Source organism: Hemiscyllium ocellatum, unplaced genomic scaffold (assembly GCF_020745735.1).
Source record: "Hemiscyllium ocellatum isolate sHemOce1 unplaced genomic scaffold, sHemOce1.pat.X.cur. R, whole genome shotgun sequence".
Classification (NCBI taxonomy): Eukaryota; Metazoa; Chordata; class Chondrichthyes; order Orectolobiformes; family Hemiscylliidae; genus Hemiscyllium; species Hemiscyllium ocellatum.
The window spans coordinates 1,469,793-1,490,568 of NW_026867602.1; the positions used below are offsets into that span (position 1 = coordinate 1,469,793).

The 20,776-nt window shown below is 43.8% G+C and overlaps 1 protein-coding gene across 1 annotated transcript in view; it reads left to right on the forward strand.

Moving 5' to 3' along the window:
• The window catches only part of mecp2 (methyl CpG binding protein 2), a 57,653-nt gene that overhangs the window by 32,826 nt on the left and 4,051 nt on the right, over window positions 1–20,776 (forward strand). Inside the window, exon 2 of the mRNA XM_060822451.1 lies at window positions 18,872–19,210. Coding sequence (XP_060678434.1) covers window positions 18,872–19,210 — 339 coding nt within the window. The remainder of the gene's footprint in view (window positions 1–18,871; window positions 19,211–20,776) is intronic.

Below are 20,776 nucleotides of genomic sequence, written 5' to 3' on the forward strand. Positions count from 1 at the left end.
TTGTATCCAGTTGACAAGTTCTCCCTGAATCCCATGTGATCTAATGTTCCTAATTAGTCTACCATGCGGAGCCTCGTCAAACACTTTATTAATGTCCATGCAGATAATGTCTACAGCTCTGCTCTCATTAATCTTTTTGGTTAAGTTCTCAAAAAAGCTCAATTAAGTTTGTGAGAAACTATTTCCCATGCACACAGCCATGCTGACTATCCATAGTCACTCCTTGCCTCTTCAAAAGCATATAGATCCTGTTTGTTGGAGTCCCCTCCAACCACATACCCAGCACTGATGTCAGACTCACAGGTCTAAAGTTCCCAGGCTTCTCCTGACAACCATTTTTAAAATAAAGGCACAACATTAACCACCCTCCAACCTTCCGGCATCTCACTCGTGGCTGTAGCTGATACAAATAACTCTGTTGGGGGCCCTGCAATTTCTTGAGATTACATTCCCTACAGTGTGGAAACAGGCCCTTTGGCCCAACCAGTCCACACTGACCCTCCGAAGAGTAACCCACCCAAGACCTAATTCCCTCTGACTAATGTACCTATCGCTATGGGCAATTTAGCATGGCCAATACACCTGACTTGCACATCTTTGGACTGTGGGAGGAAACCCACGCAGACACTGGGAGAATGTGCAAACTCCACACAGACAGTTTCCCAAGGCTGCTAACCACTGAGCCACCGTACTGCCCATGGCTTAACTTCCCGCAATATCCTGGGGTGCACTTGATCAAGAGATTTATCCATCTTTTTGTTTCTTAAGGCTTTCAACACTTCCTTTTCTGTAATGTGGACTGTTTTCAAGACATCAGTATTCATTTCCCTGAGCTCTCTAGCCTACATTTCTTTCTCCACGCTAAAAACTAACGTGAAATATTCATTTAGTATCTCTCCCATCTCCTGTGGTTCCACATATTGATGACTTTGTTGATCTTTAAGAGGCCCTATTTTCTTCCATAGTTTCTTTTTTGCTCCTCATGTATTTGTAAAATCTTTCTGGCTTTTCCTTAATCTTATCTGCCAAAATTTTCTGATGTCTCATTTTTGCCTTCCTGATTTCCCTCTTAAGAGTGCCCCTACACCCCAATACTCTTCTTGAGATTCACTTGATCTCATGAGTTTCCCAAAATTATTGCTTTCTGGCATGAACCTGCTCAATGATTGTTCTTCCACAGCCCTCGAGGGTGGGAATTCTAAAGATTCATCACACTCTGAGTGAAGAAATTCCTGCTTATTTTAGTCCTAAATGCTTCAATCACCAGTGCCTGTCACCCCTTGGTTCTAAACTCAGCAGCTAGGAGAGACATCCCTTTCTTCTGCGGATGGTGTCCTTGAAACTGAAACCACTGAAATCTGATTAACACATTACCCCTCCCATAGAAAGTTTCTAAGTTAATGTTAAATTTTCCAAGTTTACACCCAGGTCTAAAGCAGCTATACATCAATCGAAAAATGTCAGGCACTTCAGTGAACCTGTGATGGTGTTTCTGTGAAAACATTATTTTTCAGATTTACTCAAGACATCAAGTGCACGGCATGCTCAGCGTTTGAAATGAAGAAACTACCAGGCCTTTAAAAAGGTCTCTGGTATATATAAGCAATAGCTGTGAATTTAAATGCTCCTGGTGGATGTGTTTTCTGTACCCAGGGTGGGTTTGAACGTGGATGGCACCCAAACCTGGCTGACTCATGGCCTTCCCATTCAGCCCCTGAGCTCCCCCTTCCCCTGTAATATTGGAGGCAGGCTTCAAAACTGGCTGCCTGCCCACCCGCCATATTAATAAGACACTGGGAAGGTCAGTTCAGATAGACGTGAATGTGCCATAAGTTGCTTGGTGTGGACAGGTGCGCTAGGTTTTAATGCTGAATTGAATCACGGAAGAAAGGATGAGGTACCTCAATCCAGGGGTGTCCTGCAATGTGTCTGATACTGTCCCTTCTCAACGGCACCTTCTGTCTAAGAGAAGCCAGCACCTACCCTTGCTTACTGCCTCTCTCGGGTCTAAAATCCATTCCCACTAGAATCTCCTCGTAATTAGCATGCAAGTCCCTCACTTTAACCAGTCTATTTTTTTAGTAGCTCCTTATTCCCACAAGGTAGGCTTGCAAGGAGCAAGTCCAGCCTGTGTTTTTCCTGAGAGCTGGTGAGGTTCAATCAATGGTTGTCATTTCTTTTTCCTCCTCCTCCTCTCCCCAGCCCACCCTGTCAAATGTAGCCCAATGCCTCCGTTTCAAACGTTTAATTTCCATGTATAAAGTATGATTTTACAGGAGGAACATGACATCAGTTCGTTGCTATTCTCAAGGTCCGATTGCTTATCAATGATTAGATTAGATTACTTACAGTGTGGAAACAGGCCCTTCGGCCCAACAAGCCCACACCGACCCGCCGAAGCGCAACCCACCCATACCTCTACATTTACCCCTTCACCTAACACTACGGGCAATTTAGCATGGCCAATTCACCTGACCCGCACATCTTTGGACTGTGGGAGGAAACCCATGCAGACACGGGGAGAATGTGCAAACTCCACACAGTCAGCTGCCTGAGGTGGGAATTGAACCCGGGTCTCTGGCGCTGTGAGGCAGCAGCGCTAACTACTTATGCTGATTAAGATTGGTTTTAAGGTACCTTTCTTTGTGCACTTCCCGGGAAAGTTTAGTAACTCCTCTCTGGTGGGGAGGCAGTAGTTTCCTGGTAGTCTGTTTCTTGTCTTTAGGATAGATGAGTAAAAAGAGCAGAAAAGATGATTACCAGTTACAGATAGTCCTTTTAAGAACTGCGCTGTCAGCTTATAGTTAATTATCTAGGTAATTGTTTTGGATAATTCTGTGATTTGTCTGTCCCTTTGGTGATTTGTGAGTGTGGTGGAATGTTCATTAATCTTTTTTTGAATACCTTGAGGCAATTAGACCTGCTATCTTATACCACCCTCCTCTTGATTATAATGGCTTGCTCTGATTATAAGGAAGACTCTGTGACACTGTCTTTACCTCCACCTACTTGCAATCTCTAATAGACCATGATTCACGCAAAATATTGTCCACTATCCACTTTGCACCAGGTCATGTTCAGGCCTTACCTCTACTTCCCCCACTTTGTTTGCCAACCCACATTGGCTTTCAATTGATCAGTGTGCCAAAATTCTCATCCTTGTTTTCAAATCCCTCTGTGCTCTCACCCTCTGTAACCACCTCCAGCCCATGAAACCCTCCCAAACTCTAATCTGCTCTGTCCCTTCACCACTCCCTATATTGTACTCTCCTCGTACTTTCCAAGGTTTCTGTGTTGAACTAATTCCAGTCTCTCCTACATCCCCCAATTTTTGTTGCTCCACCATTGGCTGCTGGGCCTTAATCTTTGGAATTCTCCCGATCAGCCTAACGATCTCTCTTACTCACCGCCTCCCTCGCCATCTGCCCCCGTGGCACTCCTTTACAGCACTCTGATCAACCTTTTGGCCACTGTGCCCAAAATCCTGGTGTAGTTGTGAGTCAGGTTTTATTTGATAGTTGTTGCCATGAAGCAATTCAGGACACGTTGCCATGTTGAAGGGAGTGGGACAAATGCAATTGTTTTGCTTATGTAATGACTTTTCAAGTCGATGCCATCTGGAGAACCTTCGAGCACAGTAAATTGTTTTGAAATGCAGTTAACGCTTGGCCAGGTGAACATGACAGCCATTATGTGCACTGTCATATCCACCATCAACAATGAATTGAGCAGCCAACTAGCTTGCTTTTGCAGAGTTGGTCAGTTCATCTTGCAACAGCGTCAAGCGTGCTTTTGAATCTCTTTGAGGAGCTTACCCAGCTCATAGGCCCTCTCTTGACTATATCCCATCCAGAGCTGATACCTGTCTTGCTACCACACTCTCTATCAGTTCTTTAAAATGTAGCTCAGATGTTGCAGTTGCAGCACTGGATGTGGGTGGGGGCGGAATTGTGAAACAACTTGATCAATTTACGTTTAAAATGAGCATTTGTGTCTCATTATTTAGATTGCATGCGTACCGTGGTGTATAAACAGATTACATGATGAGCCCTGGGATGTGACTTGTATCGCGTTTGTGACAGATTTGTTGCTCCTCAGTTAACAGAGTCGAACTGTTACGTCCTTGTGAGGTAGTTAGTTGCATCACCTTGAAATGATGATCGTCGCGAATGTTGGTGTGGGTCCCTTCCTGCACGAATTGCCAGCTCCTCAAAGCCAACATTTCAACTTCTTTCATCTATCTTTTCCCTGCAGACCACAGCCTTCACCCAGTCACCAGTACAGCCAAGAATATTCCATGAGAACAGCCTGATTCTGCCTGCTGTCTTGCAGTTCTGCACTGGTGTGCAGTAGTCACTCACTTCATTAGAAGTAGTGGCCAGAATCCAATATATTTCTGCTTGTGATTTTTTTTCTTTTGGTGGCGTTTTCAGTTCTCGACATGGAACAAATGGAACACATGGAACAAAAATGCAGTCATTGGTACTGCACTTTGAACCTTTCAATTGAATCTCTTTCTTATGTTCACTGGTGGACATTGTGCGTTAATATTTATTTTTCCAGCTTGCAGACATTCCATTTCCTAGCTAGTTATATCTCACCTTAGTACTCTAACCATTCCCTGATTCTGTGAACCTGATCCCTCTTGGCTGGTGATAGGCAGAGAGCCTCTGACTAAACTCTGGCAACACCACAGCAAACATATATTAGGAAGATTTAAACAATCCTTAGATAAGCACATGGATGATGACAGGATTGTGTAGGGGAACAAGCTGAGAATAGTTCACAGGTCGGTGCAACATCGAGGGCCGAAGGGCCTGTTCTGCACTGTATTGTTCTATGGAGCTTCCAAAGCTTTGACTCTTATGCTATGCTCAATCTCATTCAAACCTCTGCTGCTTACGTCCTATCTTGCACGAGGTCCTGTGCACCTCTCATCCCAGTGCTCACAGGCCTATGTGGACTCCTGCTCTGGCAATATTTTAACGTAAAAATTATTGTCCCTGTTTCCAAATGACTTCAGTGCCTAGCAACCTTCCCTCTCATCTCCCCTCCATTTAAAAAAAAGTCTCTAGCCTGGCAATCTTCCCACATTTGTGTCTTCCCATCCCTGTTCTCCAGTTCTGCCATCTTGCACACAGCTGATTTAAGTCATGCAAATGGATCCTTTTTCTTAAATACAGTGCCCACTGAAGTGAGAGATGTCAGTGCCAAGCTATACAGCAACTGAAGTGTATTGATATGGTGAGCCTTTAACTGAGCGTGTGAAGGAGTGATACACCAATGCAAGGATAATTCAGTCTGCTTAACGATCATGCCATTGTGGAAGAGGAATAGTTGCATGGTATAGCAATTGCAGAAACATGGCTCAGGGTTAGGACTGGCAGCCTAATGTTCCAGGATACAAATACTATAGGAAGGATAAAAAAGCGGGCAAAAGTGGAGGGGGAGTGGTGTTTTTGATAAGGGATAGTTTTACTGCTGTACTTAGGGGGAATGTTCCTAGGGAACATCCAGGGAACTTGTTTGGAAGGAGCTGACAAATAAGAAAGGGATGATCACCTTATTAGGATTGTATTATAGACTTGGTAATAGTCAGCGGGAAACTAGGAAACAAATTTGTAAGGAGATTTCAGTTATCTGTAAGAATATGGAAGGGGATTTTAACTTTCCAAACACAGACTGGGACTGCCATAGTGTTAAGGGTTTAGATGGATGGGAATTAAGTGCATACAAGAAAATCTTCTGATTCAGTATGTGGATGTACCTACTAGAGAAGGTGCAAAGCTTGATGGGTCAGCGACCATAATTCTATTAGTTTTAACATTGTGATAGAAAAGGATAGACTGGATCTAAAAGTTGAAGTTCTAAATTGGAGGAAAGCTCATTTTGATGGTATTAGGCACGAACTCTCAAAAGCTGAGTGGGGGCAGATGTTCACAGGTAAAGGCACGATGGAAAACGGGAAGCCTTCAAAAATCAGACACAGTGTATCCCCATTAGGGTGAAAGGAAAGGCTAGTAGGTATAGGGAATGCTGGATGATGACAGAAATGTAGGCTTTGGTTAAGAAAAAGGAGGAAGCATAAGTCAGGTACAGACAGGAGAGATCGAGTATAAAGGCAGGAGGAGTATACTTAAGAGGGAAATCAGGAGGGCCAAAAGGGGACATGAGATAGCTTTGGCAAATACGGTTAAGGAGAATCCAAACTGTTTTTATAAATATGATAAGAATAAAACGGTAACTAGGAGTGAATAAGTCCCCTCAATGATCAGCAAGGCAGCCTATGTGTGAAGCCACAGGAGATGGGGGACATACTAAACAAGAATTTTGCATCCGTATTTACTGTGGAGAAGGACATGGAAGATATAGAATGTGGCAAAATACATGGTAACGTCTTGAAAAATGTCCATATTACAGTGGGGATGGTGTTGGATGTCTTGGAACGCATAAAAGTGGAGGCTGGTACAGTTACAGCATTTAAAAGGCATTTGGATGGGTATGTGATTAGGAAGGGTTTGGAGGGATATGGGCCATGTGCTGGCAAATGGGACTAGATTAGGTTCGGATATCTGGTCGGCATGGAAGAGTTAGAACGAAGTGTTTGTTTCCATGCTGTACGTCTCTATGACTCTTCTTGACTTCAGCCATGATCCTACACAGCAAATTGTCTGACCACAGGGCAGTGCAAGTATGCAGATGTGCACCTGTAACCTTCAAGTTACACATCCTCTCCGCATGACCGCATCTTGCTTTAAAAAGTTCTTTCCTCTGACACACACTATAGTATGCTCCCTTTTTTGGCTCTAAATTGCCATTTACTTCTCAAAATTTTCCATTTGCAAAAATGTTACTTGATGTTTGTTTTTAAGAATGAAACAACCGTGGATTTCACTCGCGCATCTTGCCTGGAGTGATACCTGAAGAATGTAGAGGAGAGTGCTATTTATAGTGCAGAGGATAGAAAAATAAGAGTTCCAATCTTGTGCTGTTGCCAGAGACAGCAGAGAAACACTGCTGCAGTGCTCCAGCGAGAGAGACAGACAGTGATGACTTTTTCAGCAGGGAGTTTCAGACGGCTCAGTACACAACACAAAAGTACTCACTAACACATAAGCAAGAGGCTACAGTAGGCCATTCAGCCACCCACCCACGGCCCATCCGATCTTAACCTAAAATCCTCATTCTTGTCTACCCCTGATTGCGTTCCCCGCCTCATTAAACAAGAATCCATCCAGTCTACCTCCACCGCCTTCTTAGAAAGAGATTTCAAAAGATTCATGGTAGTCTGAGAGAAAATCTGTTTTAAGTGGGCAACCTGATTTTTAAATAGTGACCCCCCCAGGTCTAGTTTCTTCCACAAGAGGGAATCTTTCCACATCGATCCTGTCAGGACCCCTCAGGATAAATGTATTAATACAGCAGCAATTTTGTTATGGGTTTTGAATGGTTTGGGTGGTGGAAGGGTTCATGTAGAAGAACAGATAGCTGGGAGTGAATTGCTTGGGTCTGATCTTGGAGAATTGCTACTTTTGTGTATGTAGCACTTTTAAATATTTCACAAACGTCCCAAGGAGCTTGATGTGAGTGTTCCAGAACAAAATTTGACAATCTCTAAGGCTTGAAGGGCAAGTTCAGTCAAAGATGTCAGTTTTGAAGACACGAGAGGGAGAGAGAGCTGTAGAAGATTAGCAAGGGAATTCCAGAGTGTCTGGTCCAGGCATTTGAACACTGCCAGTGCACCATATATCTGTATTAGGTCAGAAGTCGCACTACACCAGGTTTATTATCAAGACTTTACCTGATGAAGGAGCAACACTCTGAAAGCTTGTGATTTTAAATAAACCTGTTAGACTATAACCTGGTGTCAGTCCAACAGCGGCACCGCCATATCATGTATATCTATATAGCACAGTGCTCTCAGGCTGTGTTGTTACAATGCCATCCCAAGCACCCACCCCCATCTTTATTTTTGCCCGAAGCTGGTCTTTATTCAGACAGTCTGGTTTTGACTATCTGAAAAGCCATATTTCACTTCAAGTGGTTGTAAGCATATAAGGAAAATAATAAAGATTTTTGAAAAAACTTGCAATCTAGGTCTTCCGCCCCAAGTCTTGGAATGTTCGAAGCCTCCTTTGGTGTCTTTGCTTTAACTGTGTGTACACATTAACAGTAGTTTTTTTAAACAAGGGAATTCTTTACATGCTCACAGTGCATTTCATAGCTTTCTACTGATGTGAACCCTCTCACTCTCACAGGCATTTTCGGGAAGAATGGTTAGGGAGAAGCAACTTCTCCAACTTGTTTCTAAAACATTAATGGTTTTAAACTACTAGCTGTTCTCAGGCAGCATCCTTATACCAACAGAGTTTTGTTCCAATGAGTTGTGCAATTACCTTCGATGGAATACCTGAGGGGATTTAAGTAAAGCATGTCAGCAGTTAATGCCATTTGTCCAGCTTTTCAGGTTTATTGCTTGGAGGTGGGATTTCTACTCCGTCCTCCTCACCAGGAGAGTATGTTTGAAGTTTTAAAAGCACTGTGTATGTCTAAGATAGAGGATTTGGTATCTTGCCCCGCACACATTTTGTGAACATGTATCCTCTTCTTCAGCAATGGCTTGACAGTTTCTGGAGTCATCTGATTGTTTTAATTGTGTTTGGAGTAGAAACCAGTGTCAGCCATGTTTTATCCACAGTATCCTGTCTCAAGCCCCTCTTACTCGGGAGTCAGCGATCAATTCAAACGAAGTAGGATTAAATTTTGCCTAAATGAGGGCATGCTTTACAATTTAGTGTTTGTGATTATTGTTAGTGTTTTTATGTGAACTTGGGAAATTTACAAAAGAATCATTTGGGGCCACCTATTATCTTCAACTTATCAGGCCAGATAAAGAGAGTTTGGTGTTGTCACTGCTACTGCTATTAAACCAGTTTTGTTGGTGTGCTTCCTGACTCTATAGTCAGACTGCGTGTTCCCCTGTACTCAAAGCTGATACTTGTCACCCTGGTATTTTGTTTCTCCCCTGTCTCAAAACCCTCAAAACTGGGGGTCTATTTTTGATGCAGAAAAATCCAATTGATGTGGCTTCTTCACATCCTCCTCCTCCTCCACCTCCAAAAAAAAAAGCAGTCTTGGAGACATTAGTGAAAAACAGACATTTTCTTCAAATGTTCTTTCAAAGAAATTAGGGTGTCACTGGCTAGGTCAGCATTTATTGCCCATCTTCATTTGCTCTATTTGCATTTTACTCTCTCTCTGCTCCCAGATCGTAGATAGTAGGCCCATTTGCAGAGTACTGTTTCCTCTGTGCTTCCTCCACCAGCAATGCCTTAAGTCCAAACTCTCAGCATTCCTGCTTACTATTGTCCATTGCAGTGACTGCAGGATTTCACCTCTGGTCATGTTTTGCGTTGTGGATCCAGATTCTCAAGAAGTTGTTAAAATTAATAAGAATGGGCATTATAGGGGAGAAAGCAGCTAAAAGGGGCAGTGTGTAGTCCAACAGCCCTCTTAATACTTTCAAGCATAGAATATTTCTTTGCTGCAACACTGACTAAATCATGTTAGTTTAACTTTACTGCATCTATTTAGGGAGCACACGATATTTTTCAGGCACTTCTTGGACATTGTTTTAAATTGAAAGCGCAGTGGCTTATGCTGGCAAACTGGGCAGCCATTTCGTGCAAGGCCGTGCTGATTGGTCCATACAATTGTGATTTATCGAGAAGGGAGTTTTGGCCAAGAGCCGGACTCTTTATTTTCCCAAAGCTAAAGGCATGGCCTCTATTGAGCATCCTGTCTGGCATTGGGGCACACCCTCTGTTATATAGCGGAGTGCTGGCCTCGATTATGGCCTCGAGCTCTGGGCGTGGAACTTGAACCAAGTCCACAACCTTTTGACCCAGAGTGCAGCAGGCGTTTCAAAGAAATATAAGTTATCCATCTGAAATCTACAAATAACTGATAATTAAAATCCGGCATCTATCCATACTTGCTTTAGGTTGCTGCCGTTCTTTCTGTCACCTGTTTCATGGGAATAACCTGGAGTTAAGCTGTTAGTCTGGCGTTGACAGGAGGACGTTGTTGTACAAATCTTAACCGGGTAGTTAGATTGTAGAGCTGTGGACATAACAACCCCCGATGGAAATATGGGAAATAGAACAAAATGTATGCTTTCCATCGTTGCACTTTTCCAGCTCGACTTAACCTGACCTTTAACCGTACAATCATAAACCTACAATGTTCGGCCCATTGAGTTTACACTACCCTACAAAGAGCATCGCACTCAGATACACACCCCTGCCCTATCCCTGCAATTATCATGGTTAATGCACCAGCCTATACATCCCTGGGCACTACAGGGCAACTTAGCACGGCCAATCCACTGAACCTGCACATCCCTGGACACTATGGGAGGAAACTGAACCATTCAGAGAAAACCCGTGCAGGCGCTGGGAGAATGTGCAAATTCCACACAGACAATCACCTCAGGCTGGAATTGAACCAATGCTAACCACTAAGCCACCATGCCGCATATTTAATCTGTTGCTCACAGTTGGGTGTCAGTCAATTTTGAAACATTTGCATTGGTTTTGTTGTCTGCCTTTTCAATTGGAGGTCACGTGCGGAGAGTGAGGGTGCAGGAAAAAGTGGGCCTGCTTTATTGGCAGATTATCCACCATCTCAAATGATCAGGCTGCAGCGTCCCATCTGCGAGAGCCGTTGCACATCCTTAGCAGATCTCTTGGCAGTGTCTGCTTTACTTATGCCCTTCACCGCCTGGTAGGGTAAGGACACAGTGGCTCAGTGGTTAGCACTCTTGCCTCTGCACCAGAGACCTGGATTGGATTCCAGTCTCGGGTGACTGTCTGTCTGTGTAGAGTTTGCACATTCTCCCTGTGTCTGTGTGGATTTCCTCTGGTTTCCTCCCACAGTCCAAAGATGCGCAGGTTAGGTGAATTGTCCAAGCTAAATTGCCATTAGTGTTTAGGGATGTGTAGGTGGGGTGCGTAAGTCAGGGGTAAATGTAGAGTGTTAGGATAGGAGAATGGGTCTGGCTGGGTTACTGTTCAGAGGGCCAGTGTGAACTTCTTGGGCCAAAGGGCCTGTTTCCACACAGTAGGGATTCGATATTCTACAGATACATGGGAACACCACTGCCTGCAAGGTTCCCTCTGAGCCACACACTGTCTTGATTTGAAACTGCATGTCGCTGTTTCTTTACTGTCATTGGTTAAAATTGTTCCCTAACAGCACTGTAGCATACCGACGGCAGATGGGAGTGCAGAAAGCAGCTCACCACCAATATCTTGAGGGCATTTAGGGATAGGTGACAGATGCTAACCGTATATCTATGTTCCATTAATTAATATTTTGTAAACCCACCTTGTGGCTCTTCATTGGGTGTATTCGCATTTGGATGTACTGAGATCCTGAAAAGCTCAGGAGAGGCATAGGGCTTTATGTATGGTTTCTGACCTGCTTAGTTGAAAGTATGAAACTGCACTGTGCTGAGCAGAAAAGTCCGTGAATTGATTCTGGTTTTCACTGAGTTCACTGATCTCCGACAAGAAACAATGGGTGTAGAAACCCCACCATCAGCACAACAGTACAAGGAAGGGATTTATTGCTATGGTCCCTAATTGTCAGCCAGTGCCTGATGTTGTACAGTGTGCATGTGTAGGCTGGCTTCCACTTCTTGTGGTGTCTCTAGGTTGAAGCTTAGTCTCTATCTTGTTGCATGGAGCATGACTCACTCCAGTGAGATTCCTCCCATTGGAATTTTGACAGGAAAGGGGGAAATTGGAATGAGTAGAGGTGATGGAAAAGCAAGATTATTGATTGGGTGGAATCTTTTTTGTCTTGGTGGTCAGTATTGGGTAGGCTCATGTGACTCATTTAATTTCCGTTGTAAAACTGCATTTCCTCTACAGCGCCTGCCCCCTTAATAAAAAGCACAGTCAGCGTCTTTACTGAACGATTTGATTTCTTCACTTGGAGTAATTTGCCCCAGTTCTGTTGTTTGTGGGTGAGGAGGGGAACAGAACCAGTTTCCACGTGGCAGCTCCTTCCAGAAGCAGTAGGAAGCCAGTCAGCCCCCCCCCGCTAATCAATACGGTCACACCTTAGCTGATCACTTTTCTGCCTGTTCCCCATTAACATCTGACCTGTTACCAAGATATGACTAGTGTGACTCCAGGATAAGGAATACCCCTCTCGGATTTCTGAATTAGAAGGCAGAATGAGGTGTAGCCTCTTAGGCAAATGAGCAGTACAGCAAGAGCAATATTAATCTTCGTGGCAGGACTGAATGGTGTCTGAATCATTCAGCAGCTGCACTGACCAAACAGTGTTTTTGTTCCCATTCAGTCTGTGACCTATTGAAAGGGAGCTGCTGTTTGAATGTGTGCCTAATCCTGAAAGGACTGGATTTCCAGTCACTGTTCTTTAGATCAATACCTGCAGATAAAGTAGCATATTTGAGAAAAGTTCAACTCATTGAGAGGTACTTTATGGTGTCAAATGGGATACAATAACTGAAGGAGTCCTTTTGTTGCATTTGTCTTTTTGTTCTTCCTGCTCCTATGTGGGTGTGCTTTGAGGTCTGCTTGAATTCAGAGCCCCAATATACAAGAGGATCACAAGTGTGATTGTGTTTTGTCTCTGTATTTAAAAGGAAAGAACGAGGGTCCTAGAGTCATAGAGTTGTACATAGAGAAACCGACCCTTTAGTCCAACTCGTCCATGCTGAGCAGATCTCCGAAACTAAACTAGTCCCATTTGTCAGCACTTGGCTCATATTCCTCTAAACCCTTCCTATTCATATGCCCATCTATTTAACCTATCCATGCCCCTCATGACCTTATCAACCTCTATAAGGTCACCTCTCTGCCTCCACCCCAGGAGAAGACCTTGCCAATTTATCCTATCCATGCCCCTCATGATTTTATAAACCTCTATAAGGTCACCCCTCAGCCTCCGACGCTCCAGGGAAAACAGCCCCAGCCTGTTCAGCCTCTCCCTATAGCTCAAATCCTCCAACCCTGGCAACATCATTGTAAATTTTTTTTGAACCTTTTCAAGTTTCACAACATCCTTCCAATAGGAAGGAGACCAGAATTACACACAATATTCCAAAAGTGGCCTAACTAATGTCCTGTACAGCCACAACATGAGCTCTCAACTCAATGCTCTGACCAATAAAGGAAAGCATACCAAATGCCGCCTTCACTATCCTATCTACCCGCGACTCTACTTCAAGGAACATGAACCTGCACTCCAAGGTCTTTTTGTTCAGCAACACTCCCCAAATCCTTACCTTGAAGCGTATAAGTCCTGCCATGATTTGCTTTTCTAAAATGCAGCACCTCGCATTTATCTGAATTAAACTCCATCTGCCACACCTCAGCCCACTGGCCCATCTGATCAAGAACTTGTAATCTGAGATAACGTTCTTTGATGTCCACTACACCTCCAATTTTGGTGTCATCTGCAAACTTACTAACTAGACCTCCTACGTTCATATCCAAACCATTTATATAAATGATGAAAAGCAGTAGACCCAGCACCAATCCTTGTGGCAGACCACTGTTCTCAGGTCTCCAGTCTGACAAACAATCCTCTGCTACTACCCTCTGTCTTCTACCTTCGAGCCAGTTGTGTATCCAAATGGCTAGTTCTCCCTGTATTCCATGAGATCTAACCTTGCTAACCAGTCTCCCATGAGGAATTTTGTTGAATGCCTTACTGAAGTCCATATAGATCACATCTACATAGATCACGGCCACTGCTCTGCCCTCATCAATCCTCTTTATTATTTCTTCAAAAAACTCAATCTTTCATGAGACATGATTTCCCATGGACAAAGCCATGCTCACTATCCCTGATCAGTCCTTGCCTTTCCAAATACATGTAAATCCTGTCCCTCAGGATTCCCTCCAACAACTTGCCCACCACCGATGACAGACTCACTGGTCAATACTTCCCTGGCTTTTCCTTACCATCTTTCTTAAATAATGACACCACGGTTGCCAAACTCCAACCTTCTGGCACCTCACCTGTGACTGTCGATAATACAAATATCTCAGCTTGGGGCCCAGCAATCACTTCCATAGTTTCCCACAGAGTTCAAGGGTACACCTAGGGCTTTATCGGCTTTCACGTGTTTCAAGACATCCAGCATCACCACATCTGTAATATGGACATTGTTCAAGATGTTATCATCTATTTTGCCACATTCTATATCTTGCATGTCTTTGTCCACAGTAAACACTGATGCAAAATTCTCAATTAGCATCCCCCCTATGTCCTGCAGCACCACACATTGGCTGCATTGCTGACCTTTGAGGGGCCGTACTTTCTCCCTAGTTATCATTTTGTCCTTAATACACTTTTAAAAACTATTTGGATTCTTCTTAACTATTTGCCAAAACTATCTCACGTCCCTTTTTTTTGTCCTCCTGATTTCCTTCTTAAGTATACTCCTCCTGCCTTTATACTCTTTTAAGAATTAACCCGATCTCTTTTGTCTGTACCTGACTTATGCTTCCTTCTTTTCTTTAACAAGACCTAAATTTCTGTAGTCATCCAGCATTCCCTGTACCTACCAGCCTTTCCTTTCACCCTAACAGGGACATTCTGTCTCTGGACTCTCATTTTCCATCCGTCCCTTTACCTGCGAACATCTGCCCCCAATCAGCTTTTGAGAGTTTGTGCCTAATATCACAAAACTAGCTTTGGTCCAATTTAGAACGTCAGCTTTTAGATCTGGCCTGTCCTTTTCCATCTCTATTTTAATAATAATAAAATAATGGTCACTGACCCCAAAGTGCTTCCCCACTGACACCTCACTCACTTGCCCTGCCTTATTTCCCAAGAGTAGATTAAGTTTTACACTTTTTGTTAGGTACATCCACATACTAAATCAAAAATTTTTCTTGTGCACACTTAACAAATTCCTCTCCATCTAAACCCTTAACACGATGGCAGTCCCAGTCTATGTTTGGAACATTAAAGTCCCCTACCATAATCACTCTATTATTAGACTCATAGAGATGTACAGCATAGAAACAGACCCTTTGGTCCAACTCGTCCATGCCGACCAGCTATCCCAACAATATCTAGTCCCACCTGCCAGCACCCGGCCCATATACCTCCAAAGCCTTCCTATTCATATACCCATCCAAATGCCTTTAAATGTTGCAATTGTACCAGCCTCCTCCACTTCTTCTGGCAGCCCAAATATTCTATTTGTTCCAAGTTTAGATTAGCTTAGAAACCCTACAGTGTGAAAACAGGCCATTTGGCCCAAACTTGTCCACACCAGCAGTCCTAAAGAGTAACCCACCTAGATCCATTCCCCTAATCTGTATTTACACCTGACTAATGCACCTTATACTATGGGCAATTTAAGCATGGCCAATTCACCTCATCTGCACACCTTTGGACCAGGAGGAAACCCACGCAAACATGGGGAGAATGTGCAAACTCCAAACAGGCAGACTCGAGGCGGGAATCAGACCGGGGTCACTGTCGCTGTGAGGTAGCAGTGCTAACCACTGAGCCACCATGCTGCCCCAATTCCAAGTTTGCAGGCACTATTTTAGAGATAACTGAAATCTCCTTCCGAATTTGTTTCTCAATTTCCCGCTGACTATTAAGGGTTCTGTAATACGGTCCCATTAAGGTGATCATCCCTTTCTTATTTCTCAGTTCCACCCAAATAACTTCCCTGGATCTATTCCTAGGAGCAGCAGTAATGCTATCCCTTACCAAAAATGCCACTGCCTCTCTTGCCCTCCTTTCTAGGGGAAAGTGAGGACTTCAGATGCTGGAGATCAGAGCTGAAAATGTGTTGCTGGAAAAGCGCAGCAGGTCAGGCAGCATCCAAGGAACAGGAAATTCGACGTTTCCAGTCTGAAGAAGGGCTCATGCCCAAAACATCGATTCTCCTGCTCCTTAGATGCTGCCTGACCTGCTGCGCTTTTCCAGCAACACATTTTCAGCTCTGCCCTCCTTTCCTGGAATGTTAAGCTGCCAGTCCTGTCCATCCCTGAGCCATGTTTCTGTAATTGCTGTGAGGGCCACCTGTGCCCTGAGTTCAGTACAAGAGGCCTGATGGGGAAGGCAGATGAAGTAAATGCAGTTTAATTTATTAGTCCAACCTTACTCTCTGATTTGTTCCTATCTGCCCTGACTGTTTGACCCACTCCTTTTCCCAACTGTACCAGTCTGGGAATGATCTCTTTCCTCACTATTTCCCTAGGTCACCCCCACCACCCCTTACTTGTTTAAATCCTCCACCCCCGAGCAACTCTAGCAAATTTCCCTGCCAATATATTAGTCCCTTTTCAATTCAGGTGCAATCTGTCCTTGTACAGGTCACTTCTACCACAGAAGAGATTCCAATGATCCAAAAATGTGAACCCTTCTCTCCTGCACCAGTTTGTCAGCCACACATTCATCTGCTCGATCCTCCTATTCCTACCCTCACTAGTTCATAGCACCGGGAGTAATCTAGATATTACTACTCTCGAGGGCGTCCTTTTTAAATTCCTGCTTAACTCTTTATATTCTCCCTTAAGAATCTCATCCTTTTCCCTTCCTATTTTGTTGGTTCCAATGTGTTACAATGGCCTCCTGCTGGTCCATCTCCCCTTTGAGAGCATTCTGCACCCTCTTTGAGAGATCCTTGATCCTGTCGCAAAGGGAGCAACACACCATTCTGAGTTTTCATTGCTGGCAGCAGGAACGTCTGTCTGTGCCTCTGCCTAGAGATCCCCTATCACAATGAATTGCTTGGAACCTGATATGCCCCTCATTACTTTACAGCCAGTCACTGTACTAGAGACTTGGTGGTTCATGCTATTTTCCCCAAGAATCTGTCATCCCCTACATTTTCCAAAATGCAGCATACTTGTTTGAAATGGGGATAGCCACAGAAGACTCCTGTACTACCTGCCTACCCCTCCTACCTTTCCTAGAGTTAACCCATCTACCTGACTATATTTGCGACCTTTCTCCCTTCCTATAACTGCCATCCATCACACCCCCTAACTCTTGTAAGTTCTTCATTGCCTCTCACTGCCGCTCCAACCGATCCATGCTATCTGATAGGGTTCGCTACCAAAGACACTTCCTTCCGATATAATTATCAGTAACATGGAAACTCTCCCTAACCTCCCACATCCGACAGGAAGAGCATATCACTCTCCTAAAAGTTATGTTTGCTCCATTTGGATTAATCCCGAGTTCTCAGTCCTACCACTGATGTCTTAACATCCACCATTTTGCATTTTTAATTTCCCTGTGCAGTGCACACTGCAACAGGACTTGCCTGCCATGCTGAGTATTTCTGACATTTTCTATTTTCTGAGACTTCCAGCACTTTGCAGCTTTTAAAAATAATGTTATGGTCTGCTGAGTTGCTTTCTTTTGTCAACTACATTGCGGTTGATCTGGGTGTTAAATTCTTTTTCCTGAGGTTCTTACACACTTGATGCAACTGCAACACACCAACTTTTGTGAATGAGCAATCAAAATTATTAAGCACAGTACAATACAAGCTTTGGAGAAACCTTCAACACCCCTTGCAGGGCTTACGGGGTCATGGCAAAAGCTCTCTGAACAAAAGAAACTGTCCTTCCTTTATACGAAATCTTTACTTCACGTTAGTAATGCCCACAAGACACCCCCCCCCCCCAGTCACTCCCTCACAGTCATATGCCACTCGATTACAATGCAGTGACCACCTCACCTCCAGAGGCAATGTAATGCAAATCATCCCTTAATGGTCAAATCTGTTGCAAATTGTTTTTTGTAACTATAGGGGAGTAGTCAAATTCCAACTGTCATGTTCTTATTGATTTCTGGATAAAAATATAAATCATCCTTGAATGGCAAGGAAATGGCCATGTAAACCTCCCACATTCCACCTATAAGACAAAGACACACCACCCTACCCCTGGGGCATTCAATTTCTTGCAGGTCAGCAGAGCAAATTAACTCTTTAATATCACATGTGGTCCAGATTGGATAAGAGTGGCAGATTTCCTGTCCCTAAAGGACATTATTGAACCCGAGGAGTTTTACAGTAACAATCAAAGTCTCAGGGTCACCGTCACTAAACCCAGTTTTGATTCCAGATTCATCAGTTGAATCTAAATTCCACCAGCTTCTGCAGTGAGGTTTGAATTTGTATCCCTTGAGTGTTGGCCTTGTTTTTTTTGAGTTCAGTATGGAATTGTAGCCGTTGCTGGCTGCTGGGCCAACATTTATTTCCTTTCCCTAGTTACCCTTGAGTTGGTGTGTGGCGAGCTGCCCACTGCAGTCCATAGGTGGACCCACAACGCAGCTGGGGAGGGAGTTCCGGGATTTTGGCTCCGTGACATTGAAGGACTGCTCATTTGTTTCCAAATCAGGAAGGTGAGTGGCTTGGAGGCAACTGTGCAATCAGTGGTGTTCCTTCATTTCTGCTGCCTCTGACTTAATAGATGGACAAAGTCAAAAATCTGAAGTGGCCCTGAGTTTGGAAGTAGCTGTCTAAGGATTGTTAGTGAATTTCTACAGTGTATCCTGTAGTTAGTATGTACTGTGCTACTGAACGCCAATGGTGGAGGGAGTGGATGCATGATGTGGTGTCGGCTGTGTTTGCTGGATTGGGATGAAGGGTGCCTTGGGTAAGTTACTATGTTTGTCATACAGGTGTGAGCTGAATTGAGCTGCCTACATTGTCTCTGGTGTTTTGTCCTGTTAACGGGGAAATTCTAAAGGATCATTTAAATAACAGCTGCTCTTATTTTCTGTGAGCTGTAGCATATATTTTTGTGCTTCAAAAACTTAAGTTACTTTCCTTTCTTGAAAATTGCAGCGAAGAGAAATCAGAGGACCACGAGCAGGCTGGGCAAAGGGAGAAGCTGCTGAAAGTGAAGAAACATAAGAAAAAAGAGGAGCGAGATGACGAGAAACATCGAGAAGCCCAGCCTACGGAAGCTCTGGTCCCGGAGCCAGCTGACGGGAACAAAGTTGAAACAGCGGAACAAGAGGGAGCTGTTGCGGCCACCCCTTCCACTCCGAAGCCAAGGCGTTCTCTGATCAGAGACCGAGGCCCACTATATGATGACCCCACACTTCCTGAGGGCTGGACACGGAAGCTAAAGCAGAGGAAGTCCGGCCGATCAGCGGGAAAGTACGACGTGTACATTATCAAGTAGGTCGCTGTGAAAATTGTATATTTCAGCCATTTCAGATGTGTTCATTGGAATGTCCTTTCTCGACTCAGCATTTCTCACTGTGGGATTTTTTTTTTGCAAATCACGTCTGCTAAAAGTCTCATCCGTGCTTTTGTTACCAGCACATTTGAATATTCCTCTATTCTCTTAAGCCAAGTTCCCAAATTATGCTGGCTCTAAATTCGAACCAATCCCAACTCGCACCAAATCCTGTGCTCACTGATCTCCATTAGCTCCAAGTCCAGCAACATCTGAGTTTTTGCTGTTCTCATCTTGGTTTTCAAATCCATCCATAGCCACAGTCCCTCCGCATCTATGTAATCTCCTCCAATCCATATACCCTCCCTATCTCCATCACCAGCTGTAGTCCCTATTCACCTCTTTTTCTCTTGTACCTAGTCGAGCCCCTACATTTCTCCCCATCTCTGTAACCTCCTCCAGCCCCTACACCCATTTCCATTTCTGTGACCCCTTCCAGTCCCTACATCCCTCCCCATCTCTGGTCTGTACACCCCTCTTATCAGTTACCTTGTCCAGTTCTTTAGAACCCTCCTTATATCTGTAATATCGTCTCAATTTGTGTAATCGTTTAGAGCCCTCGAATTCTGTGTTCCTCCAATTTCTGCCTGTCATGTTTTCCATGTTCCCAGCACTCACCATTGATGGTCATGTCTCCAACCTCCTGGGACCCCGCACCCCAGAATTTCCTCCCTTTACTATTTCATCTGCCCTCCCATTCTGTAGACGTTCCTTCGTACCTCTTTATTGAAGCATTTAGTCACTGTTGGAATACCTTTGTGGTTTGGTGTAAGATCATGTTTGGTAGTGCTGCTGTCATGCGTTTGGGCAGTTTACCAATGAAATCCATGTGCTTGTTTGACCTCACATTCCTGACTCAAAATACAGTTCATGTCCCTATGCACATCAAAGTGCGGGGGACATCACAGCTAATTCTTCCTTGACCAGGAGTGAGACTACCCGAATGACTGTCTCTTCTTTTAACTGGAGGCACTGACCCTTGCTGTTGAGATTCATCAGAGCAAGGATAGAATCTGGTCTCTTCTTGATCAACACATTTCCTAAACTCTCTGCGAAATCATCCAAAGTATTGTTTAACTGGGAGGTATGTGGAAGCACTTTGTAAGATTGGTATTTATCTGGTTCATCAGCTGCACCTTTTTATATAAAGTGAAACAAACAAAAAACGCTGGCCTTTATTTGTTGAGGGATAAAGTTGGAAAGTTCTGAAAAACACTTTTTTAAAATCAATTTACAAGAAAATCAATCTAAGGTGAAAACCAACATCAAAACTTGAAGAGAAGAGAGTGCCGATCGGTTGGCAATATCTTTCTGTTTGAATTGGTATTCTTACAAATATTGCTGTTAAGTGCAAGAAGCTTTGCCACAATATGTTGTCTTTTCAAAAGTACTTCAGTTCTGCACTGACAAACCAATTGAAAAGTAGCCAAGTTGTGTAAAACCTGTTTGGAACTCTGGCTGGTCCACACTTAGAACATTTACTTGAAGCTCTATTATAGAAAGGA